The sequence below is a fragment of the Pristis pectinata genome, chromosome 7, assembly GCF_009764475.1.
Source record: "Pristis pectinata isolate sPriPec2 chromosome 7, sPriPec2.1.pri, whole genome shotgun sequence".
In the NCBI taxonomy this organism is placed as follows: domain Eukaryota; kingdom Metazoa; phylum Chordata; class Chondrichthyes; order Rhinopristiformes; family Pristidae; genus Pristis; species Pristis pectinata.
The window spans coordinates 61,488,756-61,503,513 of NC_067411.1; the positions used below are offsets into that span (position 1 = coordinate 61,488,756).

At 42.6% G+C, this 14,758-nt stretch overlaps 1 protein-coding gene across 1 annotated transcript; it reads left to right on the plus strand.

The window, feature by feature from the left end:
* The first annotated feature begins 4,541 nt into the window (after positions 1-4,541).
* On the plus strand, positions 4,542-9,150 carry LOC127572896 (doublesex- and mab-3-related transcription factor A1-like). Its single transcript, XM_052020621.1, has 2 exons — positions 4,542-5,055; positions 8,315-9,150. Exons 1-2 carry the CDS (start codon positions 4,542-4,544, stop codon positions 9,148-9,150), a joined length of 1,350 nt encoding a protein of 449 aa, XP_051876581.1.
* The last annotated feature ends 5,608 nt before the right edge of the window (positions 9,151-14,758 follow it).

Here is a 14,758-nt window from a genome sequence, read left to right on the forward strand (position 1 = left end):
CTAATTTGACAAAATGGGTGCATTAGAAATGATTTTCTGCATTCGATATTATGACGTGGCTGGTGATCTGATAAAGAAACCAATCATGATTTCATTCCAGAGCAAAATAAAAACTGAATGCTGGAAACAGGTCAGGCGGCATCAGTGGGAAAAGAAACAGAATTGATGTTTCAAGTCAAGGACCGCTCACCACAACTGGGGATGCAAGAAAACGGATACGTTTTACATTGCGGTGTGTGTGTGTGTGTGTGTGTGTGTGTGTGTGTGTGTGTGTGTGTGTGTGTGTGTGTGTGGGTGGTGGTGGTGGTGGTGGGGATGTGCAGACGGAGAGAGGATATCCTTAATAAGGTGTAGACTAAGGCTGTCAAGATAATAATTACTTTAAAACCGGCAATTGAACGAAAATGATACAGACGTAACTTGAAGTATATATGTACATCTGTGAGAAAGACCTTTACCTGAAATTTAGTATTGGGTTTAAGGTTGAAACGCGCCTAGTTGGTTAGCGAGGTGATGTTCTTTGACAGAGAGCTCTGCCTTGAAGTGCGACAGAGAACTAAAGTTGTTTTTAAATTTCAAAAATAAACTTTATTCATAAAGAAATATATACCAAAAAAAAGTACATGGCTTTCTTTATGTCCGGTTTATACTTTCATAGTGTTGTCATGTCAATACATCGTAGTGTTATCAAATTAATACATTCTATGTACAAAACACCAACGCCTTTCATGCGGCCTCTTTGAACAATACACCCTTCAATTGTTTGTGGAGTCATTACTCAGGACTCAGCCCCTCACTGTCCGGTGGTGGCAGGACCTTAGACTGCGGTCCTTCCCCACAAAGCATCTGCCAAACCTCAGTGCATCCGTCACCACATACTCCTGCAATTTGGAATGTGCCAGGCAGCCACATTCCCTTGTGGACATCTTGTTGTAGTGGAAGACCAGCACGTTTTGGGCAGATCCACGTGCAGCTTTCACCAATGGTCTTCCAGCAGCAGTTGATGTTTGTCTCGGTATGTGTCACTGAAAAAGCTCATAGATCAGAGTCCTCTGATACGCAGCTGCTCAGACCCTTGCATCCTATTCTCATCCTTCTTTGCAAATGCACAGAACACAAAGAGGAGGACATTCACCTGGACCACATTGCGGCCATCTCAAGAGTGGGCTTCCCAAATTGCGGCACCATTCTCAAGCTTGGGTACTGGAACTGATCTCCCCCAGAAGGTGGATTCCCTGGGTGAAATTGGCACAGATCGACCTGTTTTCCCATGACTTTCATTTACAGCTGTGTCTGGTCAGTGTTTGTACTCTCGCTGTCCCAGAGTTGGTGTGTGACAGCTGCAGTATTGTTCCCAGTCTTCAAGAGTTGGGATATGATGGGTACTGCACTGCTCCCTGTCTCCTGGAGCTGGGGTGTGATGGGCTGATTGCTTGCCTCACATGTTCCACCAGCCTCCCCTCCTTGGACTCTGTCTTTACCTCTCGTTGTCTTGATGTAGCAGCCAGCATAATCAAAGACCCCACCCACCCGGGACATTCTCTCTTCTCTCCTCTTCCATCGGGTAGAAGATACAGGAGCCTGAGGGCACGTACCACCAGACTTAAGGACAGCTTCTACCCCACTGTGATAAGACTATTGAATGGTTTCCTTATACAAAGAGATGGACTATGACCTCACGTCACTCGTTGTGACCTTGCACCTTATTGCACTGCACTTTCTCTGTAGCTGTGACACTTTACTCTGTACTGTTACTGTTTTTACCTGTACTACATCAATGCACTTTGTACTAACTCAATGTAACTGCACTGTGTAATGAATTGACCTGTACGATCAGTTTGTAAGACAAGTTTTTCACTGTACCTCGGTACAAGTGACAATAATAAACCAATACCAATACCAATACCTTTGCATCCCTTCCATTTTGTTGCTTGTCTGTGTCATTGACTTGTCATTGAGCTTCATCCTCAGATGAGGAAAGGTTTCTGACATCTGTATGGGACATCATTTTCCTCTTTCCAGTTCCTCCTTTATCCGAGGCCCATTGCCTCTTGGATGGTGCCTTCTGTGTCTTTTTCCTCTTTGCCACCTGCCATTCCCCTTTCTTCCCCTCTTCCATTGACTTTGTCTCCTGGGAACGAGGCCGGCAGGTTGACAGCTGTGGTTTTCCTCACCTCCAGGTCTCATTTTCTGCTGGTGTCTCTGTGAGGGTTAGGGGAGGTGTTTGCATTCCTCAGTGGGTTGTTGCTAGCTCTCCCTCGTATTGTCTGTGTGTAAGTATGGGCTCATTTGGGCAGGCTCTTTAAGAGGTGGACTGCTTCCCTGCACAGGTTACAGCAATTTGTTCCTTTGTGTCCTTGGTCTGGTGGCTTTCCTGCTTGCATTTCTTGCAGATCACTGTGTTGCACTGGGCCATCACATGCCCAGGTTTCTTGCAGTTATGGCATGCCCTGATTTCTCCTGTGTACACCATATACCCACTATTTCCTCCAAGTGCAAACACGGAGGGCAAGAAGCATGGACCGCTGCTCACCCAGATCCCAAAAGATCCCTGGATAATGGGAAAGGAAGAGGTAAAAGGTTAGGCATTACACCTCTCATGGCTCAGTGGGAAAGTTCCAGAAAAAGGTAAGTGGTTGGTAAATATGGAATAGTAGACCAGGGAGTCACAGAGGGAACAGTCCCTTTGGAATGCTGAGAGGGGAGGAGAGTGAACCCAGGATGGAGATTAGGGAGTCTTCCCTTCCCCTCTCCTTTCTGCGCACCAAAGGGCCTATTGCATCCAAAACTCCCTGAATTGCTCTTCGATCACCAACAGCCACTCCCGTTCACAAGGCACTCCCAGGTGCAACCGCAGGAGGTGCACCACCTTCATTTTATCTCCTTCCTTCCCATCATCCGGGGGCCCAAATGACCCTTCGAGGTGAAGCAGTTCTTCCCATCTAGGGTACTGCATTCAGTGCTGACAATCTGCTCTCTCTACGCTGAAATGTAGATCGGGCTATTGCTTTGCAGAACGGCCCACAGGGTCAGCCCCGAACCTCTATTTGCCTATCACTTCAATTCTCCACCCCATTCGCACTCTGACTCTCAGTCTTGACCTCTGTATTGCTCTAACGGTGCCAAAGGTAAGCTCTGAGGAACAACATCTCATCTTCCAACCCGCCGCGTTGCAATCCTTGGGAACTGATATTCGGTTTAACAAGTTCACGTAACCCCGCCTCCTTTTTTGCCGATGTGACTGTGCCCTTCTGTTTTCCCTTTGTCAGGTTTCAAACTGTTTCTGTACTATTTTGTTCCAAACGTCGGTTTTAAAAGTAATTGGTTCCCTGACAACTTTGGTCTGCACCCTATCACAGGCATTGCCTCTGTTCTCTCCACCATCCCTCCCGGCAACTTGAAGCACGCTTTTCCATTACTAATGAAAGGTTCTTGCCCTGAAGTGTCGACTCTGTTTCTCTCCCTACTGATGCTGCTTGACTTCGTAATTTTATTCAGGTCTGCAGGGGGGAAGAAAGGTTAAGATTTCATGAGCAGTAACGCAAGCTCCCCCCCCCACTGGCCTTATTTGATAGGTGTTTATTCGGTACCGACCCGATGATATCCACATTAAATTGAATGGACTTTAACTCTTACATTAGGGAACTTGCAAGAACCATAATATCGCGTCCAAAATGACGGTATCGTTCTGTATCCCGTATATTAACATCTTGGAAGCAAATGAAGAGAAGCAAAATTCTTGGGCCGTTGAAAGTCTTATGTACAAAGTTACGGACCTGAAAGTCTAAATCTGTTTCTGACCTGCTGATAGTTTCCATCATTTGCTGGATTTAAGTCAAAACAAGTCACTATTGTTAAGATTGTCTTACATATTGACACTCAAGTACCAGCACTGTCGGTTGAGCACAGTGAGCTGCCGCTGAGAGGAGGGCGAGCTCCAGCCAATAAGTGAAGTCCATTGGTGACGAACTCCAGCCAATAGGTGAAGGCGCACGCCGTCCTGTTCCTGCCCCCGCATTGGGTGATTGACAGGCAGCTTGAGGTATGCCGGCGGAATCCGGGTTTGTCCGGTGTCAACTATTTATCGATTGCAGCGTGTGCCCCATCAACATTGCACTTGAGCACAGAGTGGGGGAGTTCAAGAGCCGCCGCAACTCGCATTCAAATCCCAGTGAATTGCAGATAACAAGGCGTTTAGCACCGCTAGTTTCTTTCTCGTTTGCAATATTTTTTACAAGGTGTGCAAAACTGGAGCTTTTTTTTGCATCAGGTTTTGCTTAGTTTATGAAAGGTCACTGTTAGTTTTAGTACGTCATATTTCTAGCGATGCTGGAAGTTCCAGATTGTTGACTGGCACTTCTCTCGGGTGCAGTATATAGTTTGCAAATCCTTGCTGCGGCGAATACGGTTCATCTTTGGGTTTAAATCATGTTTGTTTTTGCGTTGGCGGTGTCACCTGCAAAAGCAAGTCTTTGTTGATAAAAAATCGAGTCTCTGGTAACGTCGTGAGTGCGCTTTGATTTACACCGACCAGACTGACAATGGATGGCAGATCGTCGCTGCCTCCCGCCGCCCTTCCGGAGTCCTGCCCGCCGCCTAACCCACCCACCGTGCCCATTTCAATGGGCGGCAGTTCCCTGCTGCGGCCGCCGGCGCTGCTGCTCCGAGCCGCCGCCGCTGCAGCCGCCGCCGCCGCTGCGGCCGAGCGTTATCCCCGGACCCCGAAGTGCGCCCGTTGTCGCAACCACGGCGTGGTGTCGGCGCTCAAGGGCCACAAGCGCTTCTGCCGCTGGAGGGACTGCATGTGTGCCAAATGCATGCTGATCGCCGAGAGGCAGCGGGTCATGGCCGCGCAGGTGGCTCTCCGGCGGCAGCAGGCGCAAGAAGAGAACGAGGCCAGGGAGCTGCAGTACATGTACGCCGGGGGAGGAGCTGCCGAAGCCGGCCTGGCCATGGCAGCGGCCGCCGCAGCCGCCAATGGCATCATCCCGGCATCGAGGGCCGGCTCGACGCCCTACGAGATCTTCGGAGGCGACTACCAGAAGCAGAAGGAAGGTAGGTCAGCAACGGACATGATCATCCGAGGTATAGATCATACCTGTCAGCACAGTCTCTGGGAAAACTACTTGTTTATTGCTGTTTAATTGTTCAAGTTTCTGCTAATGATTTCTCAGCCGTAGTTCTTTGATTTGAACTCGTTTATCAGACTATCATCGATACCGTTCGCAGCAGATGGTTACTATCCAAAGGTTGCAATCACGGAATTATTAATCCAATTACGAATCTGCAGTTGCAATTTTAAAATCTTTTAGTTGTTGGTTCAACATTTCAGACCATAACTCCGAGATTATCTCTTCGCCCTATATTCTGTGTTACTCGTATTGCTCCTCTATCGTTTTAATAAACGTAACATAATTTCAGGAACCTCTGAGGGATGGCACATCCTTTTTGCGGGTGTATATTGTGCGCTAATATAGACCTAGAATGAAAGTGCAAGGTGGGGCCATCAATTCACGTGCAAATTTTCATTAGATGTCTATAAATCGAAATTCTAACCTGGAAAACAGCGTTTTATAACCTTCTGACTTTTTTCTCTGTTGGCAAAATATGGATTAGAAGCTTTGTTTACATTCTGTTTATAATCTGAATGTTCGAGTCACAGCTATCAATATCTCACAATCGTCACAGCAGCAACACGCGCATTATCTGAATATCCCAATCAGTGATAAGGACTCGGTGCGTTTCTCACAGAAGCGTTGTAAGTGGGCAATAATCTTGCTGATCTTCCAGCACACGGAATGTGGCAAAAGAGGAGGGGTGAAATACGACTGTTATATCGGCTCAAGGAACAAATGAGAATCTTAACTGAACTTGACTTTAATATAGGAAACAGTGCCTTTTGCCCCGCCATTTTTCAACAAGAGGCCGTATGAGTAAAGCTGAGCACTTTACTGCGAGACGGTCCACATCTTACCCCACTTTAGTAGGGTTAGATTTAAATGTTGAAATAATAAGGAAACTTCAAGCTCCATCATTTCGAACAAATTCGTTGTTAATGTTACAATATTCAAATCGAGGAACGAATACAATATGGGAGTGGGCGGAAGAGGGATGTGTTTGCAGTCTAGAACAATGCCGCTTATGCCATCTGGTTAAAAAAAGGCGCGACATTGGTTTAATTTACAACATTGGGTTGCAACTTTTGCCAGGGAGGGAGGGAGGGTGAGCAGCAAGAAACAAAGAATCTATTTAAATAAAAGTTAGTTTTCAGCTAAAGTACAACTTTGTCATTACCAAAAAGATAACTGGTGTATTTGCATCAAATATAGATGTTTTAACGTGAGAAGTACTCACAACTAAACCAAGTTTGTGAATTAATATATAACCGGCTATAATTTGGTTTAATGTTATTTGAAATTAATCCATTTTTCGGGAAAGTGCCCTTTGTATCATATGAATTCCGTGATATGTTGTTCTTATTTATTAAAACCAGAGGCTCGTTGCCTCAGATTGATGGTAAATAGATGCTTTGATTGACATGAATACTAGTTCCTTATATTCCATCCATCCTGATTTCAAGAACAGCTAAAAATAATTATCGAATGTTTTTAATATGTGGATAATGCAGAATAGACTAGCGTAATAAACAAACGTGTTGATTGAATTCAACGTATAAAATTGAGACTCAGGTAAAACAACTTTTGTTAGGAGCGGTGTGAAATTAGGTTGAAAGGATGGATATTTCCTTGATTTTTGAAAAAAAATGTTTTCAAAGAAAAGTATATTCAATTTCTTATAAAATAACGTGTTCGCATGTGGGCGGGGTGGCCAACTCAACAGATGTGTCTTGCACAATCACCATCAGGGCGTACGTGTATAAAGTAAGGAAGCGAGATTGACAGGAGTCCAGATGGAATGTGTTTGTCCTGGCAGACGATACATAATGTATATATGCTGATCTTAAAATTAACAGCAATACATACCGGGGTGCGCCATCTTAAAGCTGTTACTAACCACTAATAACGTTTACATTTTCATGTAAACGAAACCGAAAGTTTCCATATTGAATTAAGTGTATTGAAAATAACTTGTGGAATTTAAAGTACCGTAAAGCATCCCTGTCATAAGTCAATATATAGGTTATGAGCTGCGCTTTGTGCAGAAGTTGTAGAAATAAAATGTTGGGTGTGTAATGCGGACATTCAGCAATTTTGAAGCGATTACAAAACGGAAATCTATTTTTCAGTAAACAGTACACCCACCTAGCTCTCTTTATTCTGACAGATGATGAAAAATGACAGCCCATTAAATAATTAGATCAAATTTCCACTATTACTATCCGCGGAGGTTTATGCCGCATATACGTCAAAGTTAACCGAACGCTTTTTGCAAACATTAGTAACACTCTGATGGATTAGGAAAATGAAAAAATGACAGCCCATTAAATAATTAGATCAAATTTCCACTATTACTATCCGCGGAGGTTTATGCCGCATATACGTCAAAGTTAACCGAACGCTTTTTGCAAACATTAGTAACACGCTGATGGATTAGGAAAATGAATCAGTAATAATTCGCTGAAACCCCTAAATACTTTTTTTGGCACATCAACACCGTTAAAATGGCCTTGGGAGGACGTGTAAACCGCTTCATACGACAGCCAAAACCATTTAAGAATGTGAAATGAAGTTTGTTTACTTTTTTGTATTGGTGAAAGACTGTAATTAAATGAAAAGAAGCCTTTCCGGGGCGTGGGTGCCGGGAGAATTGGCAGACGGAATGGCATTTAATATTGATGACGAATCTCAATTTTTTAAAGTAAAACTAATTTAAAGCGTTTATTCAACTCATTTTCAACCTTAACCACCACCGCATTGGAAGATTTGAGAACGTGTTTGCGAATCAAGTCTGCAAAAATTAATGCTATTGGGAGCTGAAGCGAAACTATCGAAGGGAACTCTAATTCATGCAAATCCATTGACCAGAATATCTGTTCTCATGCATTTCTGAAAAGTGAAAGTTTGTTACATACGTTAATTGTAAAATAATGGAACCCTCCTCCCCACATAATTAATGCAAATCTCCTATGGCGGGTGCTCGTTTGATAACGTGGCCTATTGATACTTAGGCCACTACTTCATTCTCTGTTATTGGTAAATATTGTTTAAGTCTCTTGTTTATTAAACGTAAAGCGATATATCCAGTCAGTTTATAATGCAGTCTATATGCATCATGCTTTTAGTTCCCAGTCAAAATGGGGCATTATTCTCCCGCTGTTGTTGTGCTTCGTTTTAATGTATGTGTCTCTTTGCAGGAGAAAAGAATCCCAAATACGAGCTATTCTACAACAGCCTGGTGGGCCGCTCGGTTCTCCAACCTTCACATTCTGTCGCTTCAGACACTGAAGGGTCGGACACCAATGTCAAGGATAAAGCAGGAAAAGCCGAAGCTTTGGACAACGATTCGGGACAGCTTTCGTCCTCCCCGGATCCGCCATCAGAAAGCGCCGACAGCCCTCGCTCAGTGACTCCCTCGGATGCAGAGTCCGGCAACGAATGTGACAAACCCAAGGAGTTGGCCAAGGTCATGGCCAACCTTCCCGGCTCTTCCTCCAACCACAGGGCACCCATTGACATCCTCACCAAAGTTTTCCCCAACTACAAGCGCGATAAATTAGAGTGCATTCTGGCAAGCTGCAAGGGAGACGTGGTCCAGGCCATTGAACATGTCCTGAATGGGAAAGAACCCAGTGGACAGGTCAAAGCTGTTGACAGCATGGTGTCTGATTCCGGGGAGCTTCCGCGGTCCTCACACATCACCTTGGCCGGACTTTCTGGCAGCTCCATCGGCACCAAGTCCGCCTTCTCTCCCCTGCAATCCAGCGCAGTTTTCGGAGGTCCTGCAAATCTGTACGGATTGAACCCCAGACTTGGCATCAACCCTCTTCGACTGGCATATTCGAGCCCTAGCCGGGGGCTGCCAACTTTCGTGTCACCTTATGTCACTTCTGGTCTGATGCCAACATTGCCATTTCGTCCTCCGATGGACTATTCCTTCCCGGGCATCGTGAGGGATATTCCATATTTTCAGAACAAAGACTCGCTTTGCTCCAATGGATTGTACTCCAGAATTAATCCGGAAAAGCAGTGACTCTGTTACCTGCTCGACAAACTGATTTTGAGGCAAAGCACATCACTGAACTCAAAACACTGACTATGCAGAACGTTTGAATCAAATAAAACCGATGGTTAAAAAAATTTTGATCTAATCTACCTTGCCAGCAAATTTGGCAAGGGATTCACTAGATGTTAACATTGATATTTTGATACTTTTTTAATTATTGCGGGTAACTGCATTGTATTGAATAGAATTAAAAAAAAACATAAGGCATTAGATTACAGAAATGCCATTGAGGATAATATGTGCATGCAATCGACGTTTCCTCTCGTTGATTGCCCTCAAAGCACTGGGAGAAGAGATAGAATGGGGTTAAAATTACGGGGTTGAAACTGTAGATTATTTCCTGTCGAGCACCACGTTTGAACGTTCGCCCAGCGTGAAATGCATTTTAAAGAAAACCATGGAGTTTATAATTCCATATTTTTTTCAAGTGTTCCGGTGAGAGTGAGACCCGTGGGGAATGCGTTCAATTGTGTGATGAGGAATCCTCGAGTTCTGGACGCAATTGACTGCAGAGAGCAGACACCAAGGCTTGTCCGGTGGTTACTGCGTGAGTTCCCGCACCAAGTTCAATCTATATCAAACATATTCCTTACAAATACTTATGCCCGAAAATAAATGCAAGTGGAGAAAATAAACTGCACATTGTTTTGTTATGAAATAGGAGAACATTCCCTGTATTGCGATATGGAACAGTTCAGTTTTAATTTAACATTTCAGGGCACTTCAAACTGTGGTTGGCCTCGCTGTGCGCCCAGTCCTCTCACCGTATAGCTTGGTACATTAATGCATTATCACATTGCCCGTTGAAATGCATTGCAGAAAGATTTTCGTTGGCGAGAAAATGTCTCGTGCGGAAATAAACCATTTTTAGTGACTCAGATCCACGTATTCAAGATGCATGCATTGAAGTGCCTTATTTCAAAATATTAACGGTGACAAGGATAATTTGAATTTGGGAGCCCTTTTATTTTCCCGGCTTTAAATTCTTATTATCGAATGAGACGATGCTGTGCTTTTGATCACGGAGAATAAATCTGTTGTATTTGGACACAATGTGGGGATTTTTACTTGGGATTTCAAACAGACTTCTGTCCGTGAACGTCCATCTTGCTTTACACCACACACAACTAACATTGCAACGGTATCTCCATAATGTCAAGTATTTTTGTTTAGGAAAGTACGACTCCTTTTAAATAGTTAACCTTGACCAGCAACATTTTAAGCTATCAATTTTAGCTTTGCTGGCTCTCCGTCTACAGATTCAGTAAGGCTATGTGTAATATTAGGTCGAACTTGTACAGGGAGGCAATTTACTTTCTGAAGATGTTTTGCTGTCAGTCGTCAGCTTTGGTATAACTTTGCATAATAATTTTCCAAGTTAGGCGTCATTGGTAAGAGAGGCCTTATTGGCTGTAAACAAGAAACAAAATAAATTCATTAAAACAAATAAGCAGCCTTTATGTTCAATGCTCGTCACCACGATGTGGTGGAAGCGTGTTGTATTTTCTGCTCTTTTTCAGATCAAATTATTCCTTTACAACATATAACTCACTGGCCTGGATATACTTTTGTCTAACAAGGGAGTTGGAAAGTTAGCTTTAAAGTTAACTAGGAAGGAATATATAACCGCTAATGTGTTTATGTCCTATTGTAATTAAGGCCAGTTAGGCTACATTCCATTCTATTGAGGGGAAAGAAAAACGTTTTCAGTCGGTAAAAAGAGAGCTGCGTTTACATTGCACCCTACATGACCAAGGACCTCCTAAAAGGCGTTAGAGGCAATACGTTTGAAATGTAGTCTCTAATGTAGATGAGGTGGTTTCATAAACATCGGTGTAATAATAATCTGTTCATTGACGGCAACGGACAAGCGAGAACGCTATTGTTGATACTCAAAATGCTGTCATGGGTTATGTTAGGTGCAACTCACAGGATTCATCTGTAAGATCTTTGACATTGCAACCATTCCTACATACTGTACTTATATCCTCAATTCTGAACCCAAGCACTCCCTATACTAACAAGTACTTTATTCCTTAAGAGGAATTAGAGAGATACTTGGTGAAGTGAGATGGATACTCCAGTACACAATTGCAATTATTTTGATCTCAGATAGGCACAACAAAGATATAATGAAAAGCCTGAATGAGAGTGTTCTCCTTACATTGCTTTATTTATCAGTGACAGTAGTTAGTGGGCTGGTGCCACTCGTTCAAATTAGATTTATTACATCTCCTTGGGAACAGGGATAAGCCTTTAAGTTCCTCTTAGGCACTTCTGATTTTCATTTACAGAATCATAGAAAGGTGCAGGCCAGGTGGCAGTTCAGCTCAATATGTCTGTGCCAGGTCTATGTAAGAGCAATCCAGTTTGTCCCTTTCCGTGTTCCTGTCCCCAGAGTGCTGCATTTGTTTTCTGTTTGAGTACTTATCCAGTTTCCTTTTGAATGCCATGACTAAATCTGCCTTCACTGCCCAATTCCAGACCCTAACCAATTGCCGCATAAAAATGTCAGGTCACGTTTGATTCTTTTGCCATTCATCTTTACTCTTTGTTTCTGTTTCTTGTCTATTCTGCCAACACAAGAAGTTTCTCTCTACTCTGTCTAGATCATTCCTAATTTTAAATACCTCTGTCAGATTCCACCTCAACCTCCTCTGTTCCAAGGAGAATGTTCCCGGCTTCTCTAATCTATTGATGTAATTAAAGTCCTGGAAACATTCTAGGAAATCTTTCTAAGGTATCCATATCTTTTCTTAAAGTGTGGCATATAGTATTTTCACAATATCTATTTGCTGCTGAACTAATGTTCATCACAATGCCTTTGCTCTTGCATTCACTGTCTGTGTTAATAAAACCCAGGATCCTGTATGATTTCTTAACAACTCTCTCAAACTTCCTTGGCACTTTCAATGATCTACCTGTTCTTGTACCTCACTTAGACTTGTGCCCTTTAGTTTCCATTCTGTCTCTTCATGCTTTCTGCTGAAATGTAACACCTCACATGCTTCCGCCTCAAATTTCACCTGCCACCTGTCTATTCCACCAGCCTGTCTGTATCTCCTTGAAGTGTAATACTATCCTAGTAACAGTTCAGGATGCTTCCAAGTTTTGTGCCATGTGCAAGTTTGGCCGTTGTGTCAAGTACATCTAAGTCCAAGTTATTAAAATAAATGAAGGAAAGTAGTGCCCCCAAGGATAAAACATTGTACACTTCCTTCCAATCTGAAAAAGTAAATGTTCACTCCTACTCTCTGCTTTCTGTCTCTCAGCCAATTTTCTATCTCTGCTGCTATTGTTCCTTTTATTGGCTGAACTTCAATCTTGATTATATGGCAATTTATCAAATATCTTTTGAAAGTCTACATACACCATATCAGCCACATTTCCTTCATTGACCCCCATCAAAATTAGACACAATTTGCTCCTAACAAATCCATGCTACCTTTCACTAATCAATCTACACTGATTGATTTAAAATACTGATGACCCTGTGGATCTTCTGCCTGTGAAGATGAAAGTGAATATTCCACCTTTCTTATGTTTTCTATGGAGGTAGTCAATAACCTCACATTTTTATGCATCATGTTCCATTTGCCATGTCATCACCCTTTCAAAGAAAACATCTTCCTCAAAACCTCTCCGGTGACCTCCATCTTACTGTTTTGTATTTGGTGGTTAAGTGGATAATGGATGTACAGACTCTCATCTAAATTTCCATAGAATCTGGAACAGTCCCCTCAGATCAGAAGGTAACAAATTTAACCCCGTTGTTTAGATCAGTTAGCTCTCTATATCCGCAAAGCCTCTCTGCATCCTTTTCACAACCCACTGCGCTATCCAGCTTTGCTTTATCACCAGACCTGGATTTATTATACTTGATACCCACATTCAAATCTTTGAAATAGATTGTGAACATCTGGGCCTCTAGCACTGATCCCTGCAGTATTCCACTTACTACAGTCCCCCAACCCACAAATGACACCTTTATTATTACTCTGTCTTCTGTTCATAAACTAATGCATAATCTACAACAGCATAACATCCTGAAAATCATATGCTCCCAATTTTGTTCAATAATCGCTTATGTGGCATGTTATCAAAGATCTTCTGAAAGTTCAAGTGGAGTGCATCAACCGGTTTGTCCTCATCCATTCTGAAAGTTAGAACCTCAGAAAATTCTAACAGATTTGTCAAACATAAGTTCTGTTTCATAAATCCATATTGAATCTGCCCAATACTATTATCATTTTCTAAGATTTCCAGCAGCTGCAGTTTTTTGATTTTCATTATTTTCTAAATGCTCAGTCACCATTTTCTTTGTAATATATTGCAGCATTTTCCCTGCTACTGATGTCAGGCTCACTGATCTAAACAACAGGGTTAAATTTGTTACCTCTTGATCTGAGGGGACTGTTCTAGCCTCTGTGGAAATTTAGATAACAGTCACTATCCACTTAACCACCAAATGCAAAATACTGGGATGCAGGTCACCAGATGTAGAACTTTGCGAGGTTTTGAGGAAGAAGTTTTCTTTGAAAATGTTGACATAAATTTAAGCAATTTAGACTCAGAGTGATATTGCACCACAATGCAAAGTAGATTTGGATGTATGTTGACATCAGAACAGCAATGAGTCTTGGGACTCCAGGAACGGTCTTAATTTTGTTTGGAGGAAAAGTAGGCAGCAGCAATCACACTTGCATAGTCTAACTTGGCTGGGCACTACCAGAATCTCATTTGATAGCCACACCCCCATTGTGTATGCTTAGCTCCACCACTGGCAAGAAGTGAAGAGGGATTAGTTGGAACAGTGGAAAAGTGTACTTCTGATTTGGAGCATCAAAATCAAAGTTGAGTTTATGCACAAGTACATGTATATGCTGGTGCAATGAAAAACTTGCAGCAACATCACAGGCACATGGCATCAGATAAGCAATGTTTACAAGAAAAACATAAATTATTCACAATTTTTACAAGAAAGAACACAATTAGAACAAGAAAAGTCGAAGTCCATTTTAATGCAAAGTGATCAAAGTGGTCATAGTGTTGCTGTACTGCAGTTATTAGGATCATGCCGGTTGGTTCAGTAACTAAACAATTGAAGGGAAGGAGCTGTTCTTGAACCTGATGGTGTGGGACATCAGGCTTCTTTACCTCCTGCCTGATGGTAGCTGTGATAAGAAGGCATGGCCTGGATGGTGGGGATCTGTGATGTCTTCTTGAGGCAGCACCTCATGTAGATACTACCAATGATAGGGAGGGATATGCCCGTCTTTACTGGGCTGAGTTCACTACTCTCTGCAGCTTCTTAAGCTCTTGTGCATTCAAATTGCCATACCAGACCATGATGCAACTAGTCAGGAATAGAATATTAAAAACAACATTTATGCAAGTAAGGAAGAGACAGACTTAATTGACTTGGCGGATACCTACTTGGAACACAAAGAAATGCAAAGAATAGATTTTATTTTCTTCATAAAAAACATGTAAAAGAACTAAAAGTTGGAAGTTAAGCAAGACATTGTGGAAGAAAGAAATTTCTATTCCTGTAAGAGAATCTGTCAGTACTCAT